At 39.4% G+C, this 22842-nt stretch overlaps 1 protein-coding gene across 4 annotated transcripts in view; it reads left to right on the top strand.

Annotated features, from left to right (window-relative positions):
- The window catches only part of VLDLR (very low density lipoprotein receptor), a 46056-nt gene extending 24120 nt beyond the window's left edge, over positions 1-21936 (top strand). For 2 of the 4 annotated variants that reach the window (XM_055124241.1, XM_004600126.2), the window contains 11 exons: positions 97-222; positions 769-940; positions 1470-1688; positions 2532-2650; positions 9585-9724; positions 10028-10169; positions 10979-11125; positions 12062-12145; positions 12520-12600; positions 14930-15099; positions 15796-21936. In XM_055124241.1, the coding sequence (XP_054980216.1) occupies positions 97-222; positions 769-940; positions 1470-1688; positions 2532-2650; positions 9585-9724; positions 10028-10169; positions 10979-11125; positions 12062-12145; positions 12520-12600; positions 14930-15099; positions 15796-15831 (1436 nt within the window). In that variant the 3' untranslated portion in view covers positions 15832-21936. The remainder of the gene's footprint in view (positions 1-96; positions 223-768; positions 941-1469; positions 1689-2531; positions 2651-9584; positions 9725-10027; positions 10170-10978; positions 11126-12061; positions 12146-12519; positions 12601-14929; positions 15100-15795) is intronic. The other 2 variants (XM_055124245.1, XM_004600127.2) reach the window with 1 other exon arrangement.
- The last annotated feature ends 906 nt before the right edge of the window (positions 21937-22842 follow it).

Below are 22842 nucleotides of genomic sequence, written 5' to 3'. Positions count from 1 at the left end.
TCATGGTTGTTTTGATCTGCATCTCTCTGATGATTAGTGATGCAGAGCACTTTTTCATGTGCCTTTCAGACAAACTAACTTTCAACTCCCTTCTAGATATTGATGAATGCCAAAATCCAGGAATCTGCAGTCAAATTTGCATCAACTTAAAAGGCGGTTACAAATGTGAATGTAGTCGTGGCTATCAAATGGATCTTGCCACTGGTGTGTGCAAGGCAGTAGGTAAATGGACTTGATACTTGGGCCCAGATGTGCTCAGGGGCCACTTAGCTGTACCAATGGCACCGGGGTAGGTAAATGGGCTTATACTGGATTTACTCTGGTACTTTTGAGTTCACCTCCTTCTCAAAGGTGCAGCCAGTGACTCCAACAGATTACATATGGAATTAAAATGGCAGATCATTCCTTTAGACACATGCCTTGATCATTCTTTTGGCATATGAACCAATCCTATCAACCAGGTTTTCTTACTCTGTTTCTAATGACGTGAGAGCAAGCAATTCAAGTAAATCACTTGTTTATCAGCTACCCTAATCTTGGATTCTGTGACAACCACCATATCCCCTCCCCCCGCCCCCCCCACACACACCACTGCCTACTTAACACTGGAAAGCACTTGCAGGTCCCAGGGCATGTATTCTGGCAAGATTACTTTAGAAAGTACTACAGCAGTGCCTTCACTTTTAAATGGTTCTCTGTTGGGTGGAGGAGTTTTAAACAGACTTTGCCTTATTTCAGTCAACCCCAAACCTGACTTCTGTCTTACAGGCAAAGAGCCAAGTCTGATCTTTACCAACCGAAGGGACATCAGGAAGATTGGCTTAGAGAGGAAAGAATATATCCAACTAGTTGAACAGCTGAGAAACACTGTGGCCCTGGATGCAGACATTGCTGCTCAGAAATTGTTCTGGGCTGATCTGAGCCAAAAGGCCATCTTCAGGTAACTTTCAGTTCTGTTCTGACATGGGACAATTTGGAGGATTCTCTCTAGTGCAACCTAACATTTAATTAGCTGGTGATAGTCAACCTAAGCTCTGGCTCTTAAAGTTTATCAGCACTTCCTAACTAGAAACTAGCAGTTATCTATGAAGAGGGCTATAGTTAGAAAGATAGCAGATCACATATTAATTTCTCCATTCTCTCCCTCTTTGCAGTTAACTAAAGGTAGTGTGTAGTCACTACAGATAGAAATGGTAGTGACAGTTTTTTTTATATATATAGTGGAAAACTTAGTGAAACAAATTATTGGAAAGTATGTTGTTATTAAACACATAGAATAGATAACCAGCATCTATAAAACCAACATTATTTAGTATCAGCATCATGGCTTAGATAACCTGAGTTTGGAGCTATGGTTTTATTAGAGTTCCTTCTGAACAAAACTGTTGACCATTTTGCAAGCACAGAGTCCATTCATAGGCTTTGATGGTGTAAAACTCTTAAATTTCTTGTGGCCTATTCTGTTTCAGTGCCTCAATTGATGACAAGGTTGGTAGACATGTTAAAATGATCGACAATGTCTATAATCCTGCAGCCATTGCTGTTGATTGGGTGTACAAGACCATCTACTGGACTGATGCGGCTTCTAAGACTATTTCAGTAGCTACCCTAGATGGAACCAAGAGGAAACGCCTGTTTAACTCTGACTTGCGAGAGCCTGCCTCCATAGCTGTGGACCCATTGTCTGGGTTTGTATTCTTTTTTTCATTGCCTAGCCTTCTAGCTGCTGTGTGAGGTAGTCCTGAAAGCCCACAGGACAAGGTGTCAGTGTTGCCATGGTTAAGCAATCTTAGGATGGTCTCATCGAGATTGTGCCCTAGCCCCAACACCTAAGTTGCGTCAGTGCTGACACCATCACAGTAATGAAACCTTTCCAATCTGAGATTTACTGTATCTGAATCCTGTGGCCACCCAGCTTCAACAAAAGTGAAATTTAATTCCTCGCTGCACATTTTACCTGGTTCATTCTGGATGATCAGATCTAAGAAGTGGCAGAAATTGTAGGGCGTTGGGTGATCACATTATCAAGACTTTTATCTGAAAGTTCTAATTGTCTGAAAATCCAATTAAAATACATAGAGCTCCACAAGAACATTTCTTAGAGATGTGTCCCTAAATTTCCACTTAGTAACATGGAAAAGCTGCTTAGGAAGTGGACTAAGACTGTAGAAACCAGAGTATACTCCCAGGAAGACTAATTAAGAGCATCATGAGCCAGCCCTTAACATAGAACTCAACAGATACTCATCTTTCACTCTGCAAAAAAGACTTGGTCTTTCATATAACCTGTGCTTTCAAGCTAGAATTTAAATGTCAGACTTATGTAGATTAAGATGGTTAATAAGCCCATAAATTCTTAATGTTAACTTTTGTTTACTGAGACCATAATTTAGACCTAAGTATTACTGTTTGTTTTAGAGAAGCCAATCCCTAGAATTTTCTAGTAATTCTCGTATTTTAACTTTTGTCTCAAGCTACAACTTTATTCCTTTTAAGCATCTATGACTTATTTCTGATTTATTTATTCCTAGCTTTGTTTACTGGTCAGATTGGGGAGAACCAGCCAAAATAGAAAAAGCAGGAATGAATGGATTTGATAGACGGTCATTGGTGACAGTGGATATCCAATGGCCCAATGGAATTACACTTGGTATGTGTTTGTTTCCTTCATGAGTTCAGCTATCTTTACCATCTTAACTCTTCTCCATACTTAATTCTGGACTTTCATCAGATAACTTTAATGATTGCTTCTAGAATTGTGTGGGGTCCCATCCTGTCCCGCAGGGAGGACCCTTCGTGGGGCTAAGGAGGGGACGTAACCGAATGAACAGACGCAGAGACAGAAGGAGGAGGAGAGAGAGAGAGAGTTTATTCACAGCAGTTACAATACTTATACCTCTTGGTGGGAGGGGGGTGGTATGCATGCTTGGACCCCCACAGGAACAATAGTAAAATGTTGATCAGGCATGGCCGTTGGCTAGTGAGACAAGTGGTGAAATGATAAGATCACAGGAATCCCAAGCAGCCTCCGCTTGACTAGACGATAAGAGCCAAGCTCTGTAAGATGGCTCCCTACATCTCCCCCTGTTTTGTTTTAAATTAAATGTGGTCAGGGGAGGCATTGTCTGGTATCCACTGTGACACAAACACGAAAGCATGAAAGTACACATCTCAAGGGGGGAGATGCGGGCGACACATGTGCTGGGCCACATGGCACAAGCAGCACATGGGCTCAGGCAGCATATGCGCAGGCTTCCTTTGTTCAAGGTGTCTTTTATAGGGTCTCTTCAACCTGCCCCCACGTGGGGGCTTCTTCTCGGGTAAAAGTCCGTTGCTAAGGAGGTTACCAGGGAGGTTGGGAGTGGTGATGGTCTTCTTTAGAAAGTCTTATCAGGTCTGTTTTCTGTATCCACAGGGTGGGTCAGTCTCAGTATTCTCCTTCCCAGAGACTTTATTAATCTGTTTCATTGCCAAGGGCCTTTTCCTATCTACCTGCCTACATCATATTCCTCCCTAGAGATTTCACCACCTTAAATCTTTAAGGGGAAAATGGTCGGTGATCCATCTTCTGAAGCTGCTTCATGCTGACAGAGGGGCGCAGACCCTGCCTGCACAAGGGGTGAAACCTCAAGCTACCTTAGTTTTTAGTGGGCCCCAGGCAATGAACTGGTGGGTTCCTGAAGTTATCTGAAAGAAAAGATCAGATCAATTAGACTGAGGGATGGCACTTTGAAATGATTAGACTCTGGAGATGTGGAAGGTCCTTTCTGACCTAGTAAGGACAAAATAGTTTGCTGTCTTAGGAGACATAAGAGTTAAAGCAACAGAACCCAAAGCAATATAATGCCATACCCATTTCTGTCATAAAAACAATGGAAAAGAATAACTGCTCCACCCATGGTTGATAGAAAATGACTTCCTATGTCCAGATTTTTCTAGTGGCCTAGAAGCACCACACCACTTCTCAGGTTGGAAAATCTACCTATCCACTGAAGCTGTCATTTGGAAGCAGTAGATATTTATACCTAGAATATGAGCATTTGATCATTTACTTGATGTCAAGCTGCCAATCCTCTCCTTGGTAAATTCCTTGATGCTGAACAAGTGTTAGGAAAGGAAGCCCAGAATTTCCACTAGGTTCATTAATGAAACAGAAATCACAGTACTGAGTTCCTTCCCATGAAAGATGGCTTTCAGACTAGTGATAGCAAGTTCAACATTGAGTCCCAAAGACTAGGCTGCTTACTTTACAGTCAGCAAAACACATTTTACCTGAATTATCCAAAAGGGATACCTTTTAGGTCAAGATTAGAATACATTTACTAGATCACTCTGTAGAATTTGAATCTGATTCTTTAAAAGGCAAGTTACAGAAACATGGTTTTCTCTCCACCTTCATTTTAAAATTTGCCTGATGGCTTAACAAATCTGACTTGTTCTTTTGCATAAACACAGCAAGATTGGAGAACTCTCCATATTGGGGTACCCCATTATTTACTGAGAAGTCCTGGGGGTTGGGCTAAAGACAGGAGGCACACCAATAACGGCATTAATCTTATGTGGCACGTCAGAGTTACCCAGGCCTGGCCATAAATGTCCCACGATGAACTGGATGGTCTCGAGCTTTCAGGTTGAACTGGAGGTGGCCTTTTCCGTAGATGCATCCTGGCAGAAAGGAGTCCATCCCCTCCCTTTTTCAGAGCTGAGAGAGATCCTGGTTTCCAGGGTTTTTCTTGATGCTGAGTAGGCCCAGATTGTGTCAGTCACACAGATTCCCGGATTTCTCATTTTCCATAGCAGTGATGATTTCCATTCTTTCCTTAAGCCAACTGGCCTCCAGGGTCTCCCTGAGGTTTGTAGGGTACTTGAAACAGTACCTGTTAAATACCTGCTCCTGTCATTTAGACCAATCCCTTGACTCTTTCCCTGAAAGAGGGCTTTGGGGTCCCATAATTGATTTTCCTGTCTGCATGAGGGGTAGACCCTATTACAGAGAGGAAAGACTTTTGTCTGGATTTATGCAAACCAACATAGTGCCACGAAGCATCAAAAACATACCGAAGGTACAAAGAAGAGAAAAACATTTCACTTTACTCACAGTGAGATACAACACACCCATTTGTTGTGGTTCCTAGTCAAAGACGCTAAAATCTGTAGAGAAAAAGGTGTACAATTTAACATCATATTTAACCCATTCAATCCCATGTTGAAAATGTTGACTTCCCATTGATAAGAGCACTGTACTGGGAGTCCAGTGTACAGTTAAACATGTCTAATTCATTTAATCTCATTTGAAAAACCCTTGATTTCTCGAAACTTTTGAAGAACTCAATTATCTAAGAGCACTGTAACAGGAGTCCAGACAATCCATCCAATATCTTTTCCATAGATCCTACCAAAAACATACTAGAACAATTCTGTATGTGATTTAAAGAGTTTCTTAAAACAGTGATCAGTTTCTTTCCTTCAAACACAACCTCAAACCTACACATTCCTTTATATTCATTCTGTCCTGTACCTTTCCTTCAACCCATTTCAAAATCAACTTCACTTTAACAGAACTACTTTCCTTTTTCCAACTGATGATATCTGCATCCATTATCTTTCTGACTTAAGACATACATCTATATTCCTTATAGTCGTCCCACAAATTTAAACTCTTATTTTACTAAACTCAGTACAACATGATTTCCCAAATTTGGACACTAATTATCAATCATCTCATTTAACACGACAAAACTGCTCTGCCATACCATTTCAAAAGCATTGTCAGTTCTATAGATATTCAAAAAGGTTTAGAAAGTTCTTACAACATATATTCACTTGGCAAAAGTTCACTTCACATTAGAAATTAACCAGGAGACATCTTAGAATTCTGATTTCTAGGAAAACACAAATATAAAGATTAAAACACTCATAGATTACCATAAAACATTAAGGATCTCACACTTGCGTACAAAGTTCTCTGATGGTCCGAGCTAGGTATGATACCTGGTGACAAAGCTTTGCAATGAATAAAGTTATCAGAATAATAACATGCATTTTCATGTACTGGACAGACTGACTTAACAATAGTCAGTAAAAGTTCCCACATCTCAAACTTTAACCAAGGCCCAATACTATGGCTTTAGACTATCAGGCTGACACCTGAGATTAATCTATTATAATTCTTTGCTAAGTATCAATAGAAATTTTAGTTACCGAGTCTCAGATCAAATAAAACACTTGTAGAATAAATTTTGCAACCAATTTTATAACTCTAGAAAAACATATTTTAACTAAACCATTACTCTTCGAACCTGTTTTTAACCACAACTATTTCAGCTCACATTCTAATAATCCAATATAGATGCATATGTACATTTACACAACAGCATAAGACCTTTAAACCATCAATTTTTATGAAACATGAGTAAATCTTCTTTGGCTTAAGTTCAGTAGTTCTCGTACCTTAGTTAGTTCAAATCACAAGCTTTCTAACTTTATCAATTCCACAATACAAATATGCTTTCAAACACAGAAAAAGCCCTATGGGTATTTATATATATATATTTTTTTTTTTTTAACCAAACTTTGATAATAGCATAGAAAGAAAAGCATTTGGACTGTCAAATGTTTATGGAAACACAAGTAAACTTTGTTTATTTTGAGGGTTTCTGTACCTCTGTTGCTTGAAAAACAGCTAAATTCCTCATTAAAATTGGCTGAGGCTTTTAAGATAAAGCCTTGCACTCTCTGAATTCTTATTTCACTTTTAGTTTTCTGGCTCTAGCTCTGTAGCTTTTTCTAGATAGTACAGCTACTGGAATTCAAAAGAATTTCAACTGTTAATAACTATTAATGTTCTTCCAATAAGAAATTTAGAATAAAAATTTCAATTTCTTTGTAGGCGCCACATTCTAATTAGAAATCTTTGTTTAAACCTGGTCTAACAGGTTCCAAAATCACATAGATCCTTTAAATTGCTGAACTGCATATCACTCTGATCTCTTGAGATGATCCTGTTTTCCCCAGGCCTAATTTTTACCACTGATTTTCACTCTGGCTCCAGCACTCAAGTGTTCCACATGGAGAGACAGACAGACAAACAAACAGACAGACAATAAGTTCACTAAAAACACCACACGTACATGTGCACACATCTGCAGTTGATCTATCGATCTGACCCTTCAGAAACAGCAAGGAAAAAACTGATAGACTGAGAAAGGAAGGAACAAGTCCCCAGGGGAAAGTTAAGCCCTGTCGGCCGATTGGGAACATTGCTCCCCGTTTCTCTGCCTGACCAGCCCGTTTCCTGCTTGTTAAAAATGGGTCAAGAAAGCGCTTTTGTTGATATAAGCTGGCAAAACCTTTTCAAAATTGTTGAAACCTAAGGTGGTCAGATGCTAGCATTTTTCTTTCTTGGTCAAGACTAGTTCTGAGGCAGGGAACTAGTGACTTCTTATCAGATTTGGGGATAAGCTACCTTAGTGATATACTTTTATTTCCTGATATTATTAAACACTTAACCACATGATCTTGCATTTTCCTGCCTTCTCTGCTGATAATAATAAGCAGAACTAAGAGAAAGATAATGAGACAATTACACACACACTAAAGGCACACGCACAAAGCACACTCCTGCACTCGCTCGGACCGGTCCTTCTTTCACGAGGGTGCGCACCCACTCACCACATTCACACTGAAATTCCTGAACCTGCCCTACGGACGTCCACATTATCTTTGGTCTTATCCCCCTGACAATGGGGTTGCTCCAATGTACATTGGGCTCTTTCTAATTAGAAGCTAGCAAACTAAAGGCAAAGCGGGGGTTATCATCAGGATGCAAGGGAATTGAGAAAAAGCAGTCTTTTAAATCAAGTAGTAGAATTTGAGGAGTCAGTTCCGTGCATGGGGGTGGCCTCATCCCCACAGACTGAGGGAGCCTTGGAAACAGAGGATAAGCAGGCCATAAAGCAAGAAGAGAAAAGAAAGGGTCACTGGTAGGCTGTTTCTGCCAACTCGACAGAAATGAAAACACAGAACAAAGGGGTTCAAGCCTTCCACCAGTTGCTGCTTCACTGGTAGGCTGTTTCTGCCAACTCGACAGAAATGAAGACACAGGACAAAGGGATTCGACCTTCCACCAGTGACTGTCTACACTGGGAGGTAGTTTCTGCCAACTAGACAGAAATGAAAACACAGGACAAAGGGATTCGACCTTCCACCAGTGACTGTCTACACTGGGAGGTAGTTTCTGCCAACTCGACAGAAATGAAAACACAAAAGACACAAGAAGGGGGCGGGGGGGATGGGGACACTCATAACAAACCACTCAGATGCATGTCTGGCTGGTGAGGAACTTAGCCATAGTGGATCAGCCTGAGAGGTGACTTGCGGCCGGTGTCTAAACCAGCACCACCCTAGACCATATGTTCCTCGTGGAATCGCAGACAGCCCAATCGGACTCCGTAACCTTAAAGGGATCTTAAGGATGCCAAGTCGTGGAGCCACAGACTCAGTACAAGGACGAGGACGTCCAAGACTGCACAATCACTCACACATACACACAAGACAAGGGAATTCAAGCCTTTCCGCCAGTGACCGTCTCGTCCTCAACACGAGACTGTATTCAAGCCCGGTCCCATACCAGGGTGTGCGCCAAGAGAGAGGCGACCCTCAGAGACACTCACTTTTCCGTGAATTCGTCGGCCGACGTGAACTTGACCGGGCGTTCGGTGGTCCCCTAGTGCCCCACGCTGGGCGCCAGATGTGGGGTCCCATCCTGTCCCGCAGGGAGGACCCTTCGTGGGGCTAAGGAGGGGACGTAACCGAATGAACAGACGCAGAGACAGAAGGAGGAGGAGAGAGAGAGAGAGTTTATTCACAGCAGTTACAATACTTATACCTCTTGGTGGGAGGGGGGTGGTATGCATGCTTGGACCCCCACAGGAACAATAGTAAAATGTTGATCAGGCATGGCCGTTGGCTAGTGAGACAAGTGGTGAAATGATAAGATCACAGGAATCCCAAGCAGCCTCCGCTTGACTAGACGATAAGAGCCAAGCTCTGTAAGATGGCTCCCTACAGAATTGAAATATTAGATGAGAATAAGCTGTTTAAGTAGAATGATAGACTTAACTAATGGCATCCTCCATACTTATTAGCTTTTCTGTCCATTTGGACCTGATATGTGACACAAATGTATTGTACCCACCCCCAAGGATCTGTCATCTTAAATATCCTGGCATATCATTTCCTAAATTTTAAGTTTTCTTTTGCCTTGTTTTCATTTGCCTTGCTTCTAAGCTATTTTTGGTTTTGCTTTGCTTTGCCTGGGAGCACTACCAACTGCTAGTCTCTTTTTGTTACTCCTATAATTTGGGCGACATATTTTGAGTTAGTTAATTCAATAAATGGAGGCACTCCTTGAGTCCTCTGCATGATGTGATGCATGCTGCTGCAGAAGGTCATTATCACCCAAACCAAGACCACTTGCTGGAGAAGGACTGTGAAAGTAGAAAATGGAGTTCTTCAGATATTGTTGTCAGAGACTAGTATTATACTAACCTATCATACAATGACAACTTTTTTTTTATATCTAGACTTAATAAAGAGTCGTCTCTACTGGCTTGATTCCAAGTTGCACATGTTATCCAGTGTGGACTTGAACGGCCAAGATCGCAGGATAGTCCTAAAGTCTCTGGAGTTTCTCGCTCATCCTCTCGCACTAACAATATTTGAGGTAAATCCTTGCCCCACACCTAAGTGTACCTTTGAGTTACTGTAGCACCACAGAGAGAAAAGGCAACAGGGAGGAAAGGTGGGCAGAGGAGCATGACTTGAATTATATCACCTAAAATCGAGGACAGTAGAAATGAATTCCTTTTAACCCTAATACTTTAAGAAAGCTGTAATTGTTTCTCTTGTGAATGTACATCTGATGTTTCAGATCAGCATTAGATAAATATAATCGACTAAACTGCCAGTGACCTAAAATAGTGACATGTCAATTATTTTTTGTACTAATTTGGGGGTTACATTTTAGGACCGTGTCTTCTGGATAGATGGGGAAAATGAAGCTGTCTATAGTGCCAATAAATTCACTGGAACAGAACTGGCCACACTAGTCAACAACCTTAACGATGCCCAAGACATTATTGTCTACCATGAGCTTGTACAGCCATCAGGTAACGTCAGAAAGCATAACCCTTAATAATCATGTCACAGAACCTGCCAGGGTGCAGAAGCTCTTTTAGAAAACAACTTGCTATCTGTACTTTAAAGTTTAATTGTAAATATGTCAAACACTTTGAGCCTATCATTTGATTGAACCTATTTGATATATTTCTGATTTCCTAGTGAGTTTCCAATCTTCATTCTTATTTATCCTCAATGTTCAATCTTTTATTTCAGTCTTATCTCCTTGCTCTTCATTTCAAGAGTATTGCACTAGCCATAAATGCACTATTTTTATGCCATGAACATTCTCAGCCTTTCTTTTTTCTTTTGTTCTATCTTATATATTGATTGCCTGATCCTCAGATACATTTGATCATATTGGCTCCTGATCAAAACACTTGACTCATTCCATCAAAATAAATGCCCTCACAATACTCTATAGCTGTTTCTTCCACTTTGTGGGACCAATGAGGAGAGCATGTATAACTCCTTCCTGTGAACCTTCAGGGACCAACAGTGAGTGCCAGACTTGGCACTTCTCCTTTCACCCACACTCTTACCACCCATCTGTTTATGGCAGAATTTATATTTCACTTGCAAGAAATTTCTTCACCAAGAGGGCGGATGGCTGTGTGCTGTTCTTTGAGCCCACTGCCTCTACCCTTATGTTTACTCTTCACTGGTATTGGTTCTACTTTAAAGACAAGATTTGTCTCCATAAGGTCTTTTAAAGATATCATGAGCATTTAGAGTAATAGAGCTTTCTGTATACCAGACACTTGGATGCCTGTGTTAAGGAACTTTTGCTTCTGATTAGGCAAAAATTGGTGTCAAGAAGACATGGAGAATGGAGGATGTGAATACTTATGCCTGCCAGCACCACAAATTAATGATCACTCTCCTAAATATACCTGTTCCTGTCCCAATGGATACAATCTAGAAGAAAATGGCCAGGGTTGTCAAAGTAAGCCTTTATACTTATCCACCACAAACAGATTGTGTGTGTGCAATAAAGAGAACAAGATGCTTACAACAAAGAAAATGATCTAAATTTTAGGAATTTTGTTTGGACTCTTAGATTTAAGAGCATTCCTGCTAATGTTTCATTATTATTTCAGTATTTCAAGGATTCAAGTTATTATTTCAGTACTTTTAAGTCAATTCAATGTATGGTAAGTCTGTATTAAAATAATGAGTTTTTAAATCACCAGGCTACTTATAATGACTTATGCCATTTTGCCCCCATAACAGCTCTGAGCTAGCCAACTTGTAGATCATTAAGCAAAGTCTTAATATTCTTTTTCAAAAGGAAAAGCATGACATTTTACTTACAGAACACCTTCTCGTCCAGTGGGTGATACTCTCATAAACACAATTAAATCAAAGTTTTGTTTTACTTTTCTGTTGTAAAACTTTTGATTGTCAGATTAAACTTGCATGTGGAGAGCAAAGAACTCATTATGAATTTTTTATTAGCTTAATACAGAGCTATGTACCATGAGTACTAGCCCAGTTTACTGAAAAAGCAATTGAAAACAATGTGGTAGTAAAAATGAGTGTGCCTGGTAATGAGATTTAAAAGAGATTTTCTTATAACTCCCAGGAGTCTGAGGCATTGTTTCAAGGGGTCATCAGAGTAAATATACATCTTTTTGAATTGTCAAGTTCTAAATCCTGAAGGTTCCTCTCATCGCCTCCTACGTCTCTGGTTTTGACTGAGGACTACTTTTCTGTTTTGACATATTCACTATGGAAGTTGGTTGAGCAGTGGTTTGCCTGTTTCCCATGGTTTTTTGTCCAAAAACAAAACAACCACAACAAGATAACACATGGCTTGTCTGAAGTAAGCAGCCACCCAAGTACCTTGGCATTAACCAGGTTCTTGGTTTTTATAATTCAGGTACTGCAACTACTGTGACTTACAGTGAAACAAAAGATACCAACACAACAGAAATTTCACCAACTAGTGGACTAGTTCCTGGAGGTATTGGGTTCAGTGTTGCAAACTGTTAATCCTAACTAACAGTCACAGTCTGTATTGCTTATATTACGTTAAATTAATTCAGCCTTTAACTACTAGTTGTGCCCCTGTTTTGGTAACCTACGTTTAAACACCGAATACTTATAACTTGCAAATCTCAGCCTGACCTGATTTATTCAGGTTCTGTTGGAGAACCATTAATGGAATAGCTATTACAGCATGTGATTCAAATACTAGACCAGTTTTTCTTGGTATAAATTTAGAGTCAGTACTGAATGTGAACGGTGAATGCAAGGATCTGAGTGTCTACATGAGGGGCAAATTTCTAATTCTAAATTCCTATTCTTTTCTAAGCTAAATCCTTTTGTTCCCTGTAGAGATCAATGTGACCACAGCAGTATCAGAGGTCAGTGTCCCCCCGAAAGGGACTTCTGCTGCCTGGGCCATCCTTCCCCTCTGTAAGTAGATTTTATCTGGATTCAATGAACCTTTTTGATATCAGATTCCTAGCTCATCTACAGACTCCCCTCCTGTGATCCCTTATACTACCTTAGCTTTGGTGGCACTGAATGACTTTTGCCCCCCACCCACCTCCTTAGTCCCCAACAGACTGAGTTGTATTTCATGCTTTCTACTTTAAATTTATAATTGGCTTCCTTCCTTTCACATAAGTCCCTTTAAGATAAAGTAGTGTTTTATTACTCTTTGAAACAGAGAATGCACATGCATGTAAATGATTTTACATTTTTAGAGTTATGGGCTTGGTAGAGGCTAAATTTATTTATTTTTATTTTTAAAATTATTTTTAATTAGTGAATCAACGTGAGGGTACAGTTACAGTTTTATACATTTTTGTGCTCGTGTTTTCCCCATACAAAGTTCAAGAACCCATTCCTTCACCAGTGCCCATTCCCTACCACCAGTAAACCAAGCATCTCTCCCGCCCTCCCCAGTCCCGTCTCCCCCCACCCCACACTGCCACTATGGCAGGATATTCCCTTTTGATCTCTCTCTCTCTGATTAGGTGTTGTGGTTTGCAATAAAGGTGTTCAGTGGCCATTGTGTTCAGTCTCTAGTCTATATTCGGCACGCATCACCCTTCCCCCGCATGACCTCCGACCACATTTTACTTGGTTTTCCCTTCTCTGAGTTGCCCAGAATGAGAGACCAGCCTCCAAGCCATGGGGACAACCTCCTGGTACTTATTTCTACTAATCTTGGGTGTTAGTCTTATAGTCTATTATTCTATGCTCCACAGATGAGTGCAATCTTTCTATGTCTGTCTCTCTCTTTCTGACTCATTTCACTTAGCATGATACTTTCCATGCTGATCCACTTATATGCAAACGTCATGACCTCATTTTTCCTAACAGCTGCATAGTATTCCATTGTATAGATGTACCAGAGTTTCTTCAACCAGTCATCTATTCTAGGGCACTCGGGTTTTTTCCAGATTCTGGCTATTGTAAACAGTGCTGCGATGAACATATAAGTGCAGATGTCATTTCGACTATACTTTTTGGCTTTTCTGGGATATATTCCCAGCAGTGGTATTGCTGGGTCAAATGGGATTTCAACCTCTAATTTTTTGAGAATCATCCATATTGTTTTCCAAAATGGCTGAACTAGTCAGCATTCCCACCAGCAGTGTAGAAAGGTCCCTTTCTCCCCACATCCTCTCCAACAGCGGTTGCTTTTGTCCTTTTGGATGTGTGCTAGCCTGGTAGAGGCTAAATTTAAAAATGTGTTTTTTTAAATTTTATTTTTTTAATTGAATCACAGTGAGATGCACTATTATAAAGTTGTTCATGATTGGCTTTCAGTCATATAATGTTCCAATACCCATCCTTTTACCAGTATACATTTCCCACTGCCAAGAATTGGCTTTTGAATTTAGTTGTATGCAGGAACTGTGGTTTACAAGGTTACTGATTGTTGAGTTTTAGGCATCTAGTATTTCATCATCAATTCCACCACCAGTGTTACCTTATTCCATCCCCACCCTAACCTCACTTTTCAACTTGACAGACACATTACAAAGTTCCAGAGGTTGCAGCTTAGATCTCATATTCTCAGTTTTGTTGAGTCTGTGTTTTAGATATATGACTGTAGAACTCATCTATATCACCAATATAACTGAAGTCCTGACCACTGTTCAACCACTACTTCCTATTCTCCTCTCCTCATCCCCCCTCAATTTTATTCCTTCTCTGTCCTCCTGTCTAACCACTTGGGTTTGAGTGATCTAGGTATCCTGCACTACAATACATTTTCTCATCCAGCATTCTATATACCACAGATACATGAAATTACCCTGTGTTTATCTTTCTTCTCCTAGCTTACTTTATGCAACATGATAAATTAACAACTGTTCAGAATACGCAAACCCAGGAAAAAGAACCTTACAACTAGTACTGGGAGGTTCCTAATGCACCTTGTTTTAAAGGCCTTTTTGTCTGAAATTACTGGCTTCCAAGCTTGAATCAAAACCTAAGAACACTCGAACTCCCAGAAGCTTCTGCAATACAGTTGGTTTAAGAAGGGTCTCTTCATTCTACACTTGATCAGATGAATATATCTAGCTTAATACCAGTGCTTGGAAAAACACTTGACTGCTGGACTGTGTTAAAGTATTAAAAATCTCCTGGCCTATTTATAGTCTAAATGCTAATTATCCTGACTTCATAAATAATTATACTCTTGTCAGTTATCAAAGATTATTAAATATATTCTTCTGTGTTTGTTTTGAGACTAGATCATACTTAGTCATCCTCTCACTTCTTTCAGTGCTTTTAGCAATGGCAGCAGTGGGAGGCTACCTGATGTGGCGGAATTGGCAACATAAAAATATGAAAAGCATGAACTTTGACAATCCTGTCTACTTGAAGACCACAGAAGAAGACCTATCAATAGACATTGGTAGACACAGTGCTTCTGTTGGACACACTTACCCAGCAGTAAGTTGGTGTTGTGTCTTGATGTACCATGTAAATTCCTATAGGACTTTTTGGAAAGAGGATTGTTTATCTCATACTATGCCTTCCTGAGCAGGCTGAGGAACATGAGGCCACAAAATATTTAATCTACTGTCTGGGAATTAGGTAGTATAAGATCAGATCTAAGGATCTAAAATCAGATCTAAGGATCTGATTTTTTTTTGAATGACAATATTATTTTAGATATTTTTGGTTACTGAAACAGCATATAAATCAATACATAAATCAATGTTGAACCATTAAATCAGTTGCCTGCTTAGTACTTAAGAAGTTAGCTTATTGTGTCTAGGGAAGTTGGCTTAAAGTCAGCGTATTCATGTAAACCAAATTACCAAAAGCATAGAAGTAGCTTATCCTACCTAGTCCATTTAATTTCTCTTTCGGTAGTAGGGTCAGTCACTTATTCTTTAGTTGAAAACCAAATGGAGTATTAACTAGTACTAGCAAAATCAGACCGGGTAGTTTCTCTCTCTATACCATGTAGAGTAGAATTCAAGTTACAAGGCACTAGTGGTACAACTTATTGCCAGTTTGGGTCTGACTTCACTTTTTGGGGGGTTTCTAAATAACTAAACCAAAAGCAAAGATGCATTTCAGAAACTGGAGTTGCCACCAATGAATGATCACCAAGTTTATCCCACCTTTTCTTTCCCACAGATATCAGTTGTAAGCACAGATGATGATCTAGCTTGACTTCTGAAACAAGTCTTGACCTTTGAGGTCTAAAACCAATATCCCACTTCGGAATGGTAACCAAGCCAGCAGCTGAAGTCTCTTGCTTCATCCAGCCCAGAAGAACGTCAAGATATCTGTGTGGATCAAGCTTGACCATTATATATACACACATGTGTATGTGTGTATATATATATAATACTTTTGTAAATATCCCGTCCATATTCTACTTCAGCTTTGGATGTGGTTACCAAATATCTGTAAACCTTGAATATCTAGACAGTATTGCCACCTCTGGCCAAATATGCACTTTCCCTAGAAAGCCATATTCCAGCAATGAAACTTGTTCTATAATGTATACCACCTGTACATACACTGTATAGGCCATCTGTAAATATCCCAGAGAACAATCACTATTCTTAAGCACTTTGGAAATATTTCTATGTAAATTATTGTAAACTTTTTCAATGGTTGGGACAATGGCAATAGGATAAAACGGGTTACTAAGATGAAATTGCCAAAAAAAAATTTCTTAACTAATTTTGTACGTATGAATGAAATCTTTGACCTCAGTGGAGGTTTACAAAGACTGAGTGTTCAAACTATTGTACATTTTTTTCAAGTGCTAAAAAAAATTAAACCAAGCAGCTTAACCATGGTTTGTGCCTATTCCTCCAGGATAAACTCCTATAAAATAGTTTAGCAGTGTTGTGTTCTAACTTAATATGTGAGCTGTAGGTCTTGATGTTGTATAACCAACGCTATAATTTGGCTTATTTCTCTAACAGTCAAGTACTAATATATTGAATTATTTTCTCCCCAGCTATTTTTCATAAAAGAACCCAGTTTAGCATACCTTAAATACCTCTGACTTAAATCCTTTTTCATTAATATCCTAAGATTTCTATCAATTGTTCTTTATACTCATCTGTTTTCTATACTGTGTCATTTCACATGAACAAGTGCCTTCTAAGGCATGCAAAAGAAATTTCTTGTTTTAAATGTCAAGATAGTCTATTATCAGGAGGTCTAGGGCTAGGGAAGGATAACAGCTAGCATCAATCCTGAACAATCTACTAAATCCTTGGGTTCTCTGTGTGGTCTGAAGACCACAGCATCAACATCACCTAAAAACTAATTAGAACTGCAAATTCTCAGGTCTGTTTTCCACACCTGCTAAATCAAATTCTAGGGGTGGTATCCCAGAGTATGTATTTTTACAGTGCTTCAGGGGATTCTGATATAAATTAAAGTTTAAAAACCATCATTCTAATATGACTTCATGAGGAATGCACGCTAGCTCCTAATTCTTCAGTCTAGCTGACAGAGAAAGTTCTGTAGACAATAACAGTAGTGTTTAGTGTGAACAGTATATAAGAAGTGTGGATAGAAGGAAAAGCAGTGCAGGATAGTTATGAGAGTGTTTAGTGTAAAAAAGTATATATGAAGTGTGGATAGGAGAAAAAGCAGTGCAGGACTGTTTTCCATCAGATTGGCATAACTTGTTTTCTCTAAAGTCTCAGGATAGCAAGGAAAGATACAGGACCTAGGAGGAGGATCTTAAGTGCACAGTGAGGAGTGGAGTTCACTGAAGAAAATGAGATTCTACCAGGGATTAACTGACCATTTCAGTAGCAAAAGAATGAAGAGAAGGAACCAAAGAGACAGCACAGGATGCTTGCCTTGTAATGTAGCCAACCAGGGTTTGATCCCCAACATCTCATAAGGTTCCCTGAGCACCACCATGAGTAATTCTTGAGTGCTGAGCCAGGAGTAACCCCTGAGCCTCACTAGGTGGGTGACCCCAAAACAAAGACAAGAGAAGATGTTTTGAGTAGTTAAATGGGCCCATGAGTGACTCATATTCCGCTTGCATATGGTTTATGAGTCAGCTGACATCATGCGGAAGCAGGGAAACCAATAATCATAAAGACATTGCTTCTATCATCTTGGTTTTGTTCAAATAGAAGAAAGTGAGTAGATAGGTGTGGACCTTTTTCTTTTTTATGGTAGGTGTGAAGGTCAAGCAGAAGCAAAAAGGCTTAGTCATGGAAGTAAGGAGCTCTGCTTTCCACCTGTTGCTTACTCTACAAATAGTTACCACACTAAACAAGATGTAGCCTGCTGACATGGGGTGGTTGGAGTAGATATTTGATATGTAGGTTGGTACTCACCAAACCTGGAAGGATATTTGACTGGTATTTTGGAATGCTACAAGATTTCCTCCTAGGAAGCTCAAAGGTATCAATGTTTCCTCCATTACAAGAATTACACACTATTACTTACAAGGTTCAAAGCCACAATTATAGAGAACAAAATAAAGTATTAGTCTCTGTCCTCTTTTAGATTCCATTCCCTGATACTTTCTGATTTAAGTTTAAGTCCAATTTTTGTAGTGTACAAAGCATTTCATTCTTTTGCTTTTCTCTAAGCAGTCATGACAGAAACTCAAATCTGGTACAAACTCACTTGAAGCAATAAACTAAATATAGCTATTTAAATTAAAAGTCAATTCAGCATGTAATATATAGTTCATACAGGATTTGAGTGTTGGATTTAGTATCCAAATGGGAATTGTAAGAATATGTAAAACACTGTTTCTGTTTCTATAGTATAATGTACAAGATGAGAACTAAAACATAAAATATAAAGCTTATCAAATAATAAAGGATTATATTTGAAGTAAAATGTGTTTATCACAGAATGTGACTAAATGTCAGTCCTCTGAGACATTGGGCACTGCTACAAATAACTGATAAATTAAAAAAATTGTGGACTCTGGTAAAGGCATCCAGCCCAAGTCTTTGAATCTAAATTTTTAAGTAAGTTTTTCAGACTAGTAAGCAAGAATTAGTCCCATCTGTCTGCTAGCTCCCTTAAAAACATCCTTAGAGCTACTTTACAACCTTGGTACTATTTATAATCCATGGCTATCTAATCTTTTGGGGGTTTGCATGTTTGTTTTGTGATCACACCCTGCAGTGTTCAGGGTTTATTCCTGGTTCTGTACCCAGGAATTACTTCTGGCTGTGCTCGGGAACTTAATGGGATGCTGGGGATAGAACCGCGTTGGCCATGTGCAAGGCAAACATCCTACCTGCTATACTACCCTTTGCTCCAGCCCCAGAGGTTTTTTATTCTTGATGAACCCACAACCTAAATAAGCAAAAAAAAAAAAACACACACAATTGAGGTTCCAACTTTTACATTTGCTTCTATGCTTTATATCTGTTAATCTCCTAGCCACTCTTAAAGATGAAAGGTATTATTATTCCCTTGGACTCCCTTATACTTAAGTTATTCTCAATTATAGGAGTAGAAGTTTTATTTAGCAACTGTAAAGACTATTTTGAAGGAGATTTTTTTTAAAAAAATGAAGTAGGAATATATGGTATTTAAAGAACTTACTTCAATTTAAAACATGTAGAAATGAGGCAGAGGGTGTGACTCAGCTGTAGAACACTATTTTGCATGTGTTTGGCCCTGAATTTGATCCCCATCACCACCCAAGAACAATAACAGAGCATTTAGAAGTGAAAGACCTAATAGAAGTATATATTTTATCTAACCATATCCCTAACTAAAAGATTCTGGCAGAATGTCCTCCTGTGTCATATCACTGAACTGCACAGTTCCTTAGGATATTTCCTGGTGATTCAGGTTATTATTTTAAACACAAGTGGAAGGTAGAACTTTGTTTTAATGATTTTTTTGCTATGATAACTTAGGTCTAAGAGTAAAGAACACAATTTGCATATTGTGATCACTGAGTTTGAACTCCTCAGTTTCCTGATCCTCTTTCCTGAGAAAAATGATTCATTGTGTGGTTACGTTTTAATGATATTATAGATCTAAGTCATGGGAGATCAGAAATACAAAAAAAGCAGAAAATTCCAGTACACTTTTTCAAATACAGTAGAGATGAATTTGAACAATGGCATTTTATAAACTTATTTCTTTCATATCAAGCGTAGAAGTTTTCCAGCTCCAACAGCTTCATGTGACTGGAAATTAATCACTTTGTAGGGACTCATTCTTGTCTACCCTCACTAAAAAAGCGCAGAGTGAGTTAGCAGCTGGGTATGAGGCTAAATCTGAGGATGAATATGGTACCAAGAAACAGAATTAAGTTTTGTCTCATGTTTTGAACATGTCTCTTGCGTCAGTTCCATGTTTTTGAGACTGACCTGAAAATAGGAAAGTGAGCCTTCTGCCCAATTTCTGCTCATGAAATTCTCCTTCCCTCCTTTAGGCCCTGGGCAGACAGGCCAAATATAGGGTATTGGCACTGTTTGTGACCTGTGGCAACTCAAAAAAAAAAAAAAAAGCTTTCTCCTTTATTGTGTGCAAGGGAAAACTCAGATGGGCAGCACGGTGATTCTCAGCTGACCTCTCTATGTCTGTCTAGTGTGTAGTTTCCTTGGGAAGTTAAAAATTCCCTCAGCAAATGAGATGACAAGATATTCTGGCTGGGACATGGGAAGGATTAAGTGAAGGCACACTCAAGTTGCTTAGCTCAATCTGGTATTCAATAGGTACAGAGCAAAAATCACAGCTTGCCATGGCCCTGGATGATCAACCTTTGTCTGCATTTTGTGTGACAATCTAGACATGAGAAGTGACTTTACAGTGACAGCTACAGGTAATTTGACTCAGTGTTGAATGTAATGTGCATTAGACTTCTACCCATTTACCACTACGTCTGTCTGATGAGATCTAACTCTGAAACTCAGATCCCTTTTCTATGTGTTTTAAAAAAAAAAAGGGCTTAGAGGATAACTTCTCTGTTGTTCGAATCACAACCTGCAACGTGTATCCTCTCTTGCTCTTTTATCCTCCTTAACGTATTCTGAATAAAACAATTTTACTTGTTTTTTTTTTTTAAAAAAAAAGGTCTTAAAGGATTACACGATTAAAACCCAGAAGCAAAGCAGGAGTTTTCTTCTTCCTTTTTACTGACTTGCCTACAATATCAAAACAAGTATTTGCAAACTTGGCAGCTAAAAAACTTTGAATTGGGGCTGGAGAGATAGCACAGCGGGTAGGGCATTTGCCTTGCACGCGGCCGACCCGGGTTCAAATCCCAGCATCCCATATGGTCCCCTGAGCACAGCCAGGGGTAATTCCTGAGTGCAGAGCCAGGAGTGACCCTGTGCATCGCCAAGTGTGACCCAAAAAAAAAAAAACTTTGAATCTCCCTTAAATTTTTTTCTACATGTTTAACAATGTGCTAAATAAATGCAGATATATATTTTATTTGATCTGTAAAATAATCTAAATAGAAAAGTTATACCTGCTGTATGAAAACAGTGGAAATAGCCTGTGAGTTTTCTAATGGTGTTTGTTCACATCCCCTCTCAAAAGGAGGCAGGTCTGTGTCAAGGTTGCAACCTCTACCACTGAGCTGGGAAAGCTCTAGCAGTTTCTCAGGTGTCTCAGATGTGAAGAAAGGCTGGCTGTGTGCCGGAAGCGTAATGCTAGCAGGGCTAGCAAAACTACATCATGTTAGCACAGAATAATTTTGTGACTTATGTGTCATGGCTTCAATAAGTTAGAAGCTCCAGAATCATTTTCCTTGATTATTTGTGTAAAACAGAAATAGATAACTAGATTGTGAAGTAAATAAAGATTCTGTTTATAGACATGTAGCATCATTTCTGTATATAGGAATATTGGGAGAAACTAGTGTTACCCAATGAATCTTACATTTTAAGACTCTTCAAAGGTGGTCCGTGCCCAGGAATCCAGGAAGAATGGTGACATGTCATCTGAGTAATGCTGCTGTAACACAGGACTGGATCTTAGGCATTTGGGAATCTACCCTTCAAAGCCGGCTATTTCTCAATGCAAATACATACATGAAGAGGAATGAATCTTCAAGCAAAATAACTGGTTTAACAAACAAAAACTCTTGCTCCTTTAAAAAAAATCACTTGAAACCAAAATGTGATTTAAGAGCATGAAATGCCTTAGGAGTCCAGAGCATACAACCAAGTGATCACACGTAGGATTTTCAGCATTCTGAAGGCAAGTTGGAATCATCCAGTTCTGCTAACCTGTAGATACACATTTTCTCTTATGAGTGAACTGTACATTTAAATAAAAGTTTATTTTTGAGATCACTGTTATGAGCCTTCCCTTTTTTCTTGACAACTTTTTAGAGGCTTTCATTTATGTCTTTCTTAACTAAATCTCTGACAGTGAATCTCCATCACTCCTTCCTGGGTAACAATGAAGGCCACCCAGATCTGGACTCCTCAAGCTGAAAGAGTCAGAAAAGTCCTCTTTCTCACCATGGTTAGAAGTACTGTTTGCTTCTAACAAACATGACACATGCCAACCTCAACGAGAACATCACACTCTCAACACCCTTGCCACCCCTCTGTGAACGAAAGGGGAATCACAGCTACTGTCACTGAGGAATGTTGGGCCAGACCTGCTACCCCAGTAGACCAATGAATAGGCACTAGGTGGCCATGGGGGACATGCCTCCATCTGTCAGAAAGAAACAGAACTAGGACCCAGAAGTTGATCACTCTGACACTTCGCCCTCCTCAGCTTTGAGGTAATCTGCATCAAAAGTCATTTATAAAATAGCTACATTTTTTTCTGAGCCTGAGAAACACACCATTTGAAACTCTTCCCAAGCAATGGCTCTGCATTGTCTGAATGATATTGAGTGCAGAAACTTGAAATAGGTTTAGTAACTCCTAAAACAGTAGAGGCAAATTTGGAAAGAGAAACTATAAAAACAAACACACCTAAAAACTCAGCAGTGAGGGGGCTAGAGCGATAGCACAGCAGGTAGACCATCTGCCTTGCATGCAGCCGACCTGGGTTTGATTCCCAGCATCCTATGTGGTCCCCTGAGCACCCCCAGGGGTAGTTCTTGAGTGCAGAGCCAGGAGTAACCCCTATGTATTGCCAGGTGTGACCCAGAAAGCAAAAAATAAACAAACTCAGCAGTGAATCTTTAATGAATTTAAGGATTTGATGAATTAGTGAAATATTGAATGAATAGCCCCATGACCA

This window comes from Sorex araneus, chromosome 1 (assembly GCF_027595985.1).
Source record: "Sorex araneus isolate mSorAra2 chromosome 1, mSorAra2.pri, whole genome shotgun sequence".
In the NCBI taxonomy this organism is placed as follows: Eukaryota; Metazoa; Chordata; class Mammalia; order Eulipotyphla; family Soricidae; genus Sorex; species Sorex araneus.
Note: the sequence above shows the minus strand (reverse complement) of the source record. Positions and strands in the feature narration are given on the sequence as shown.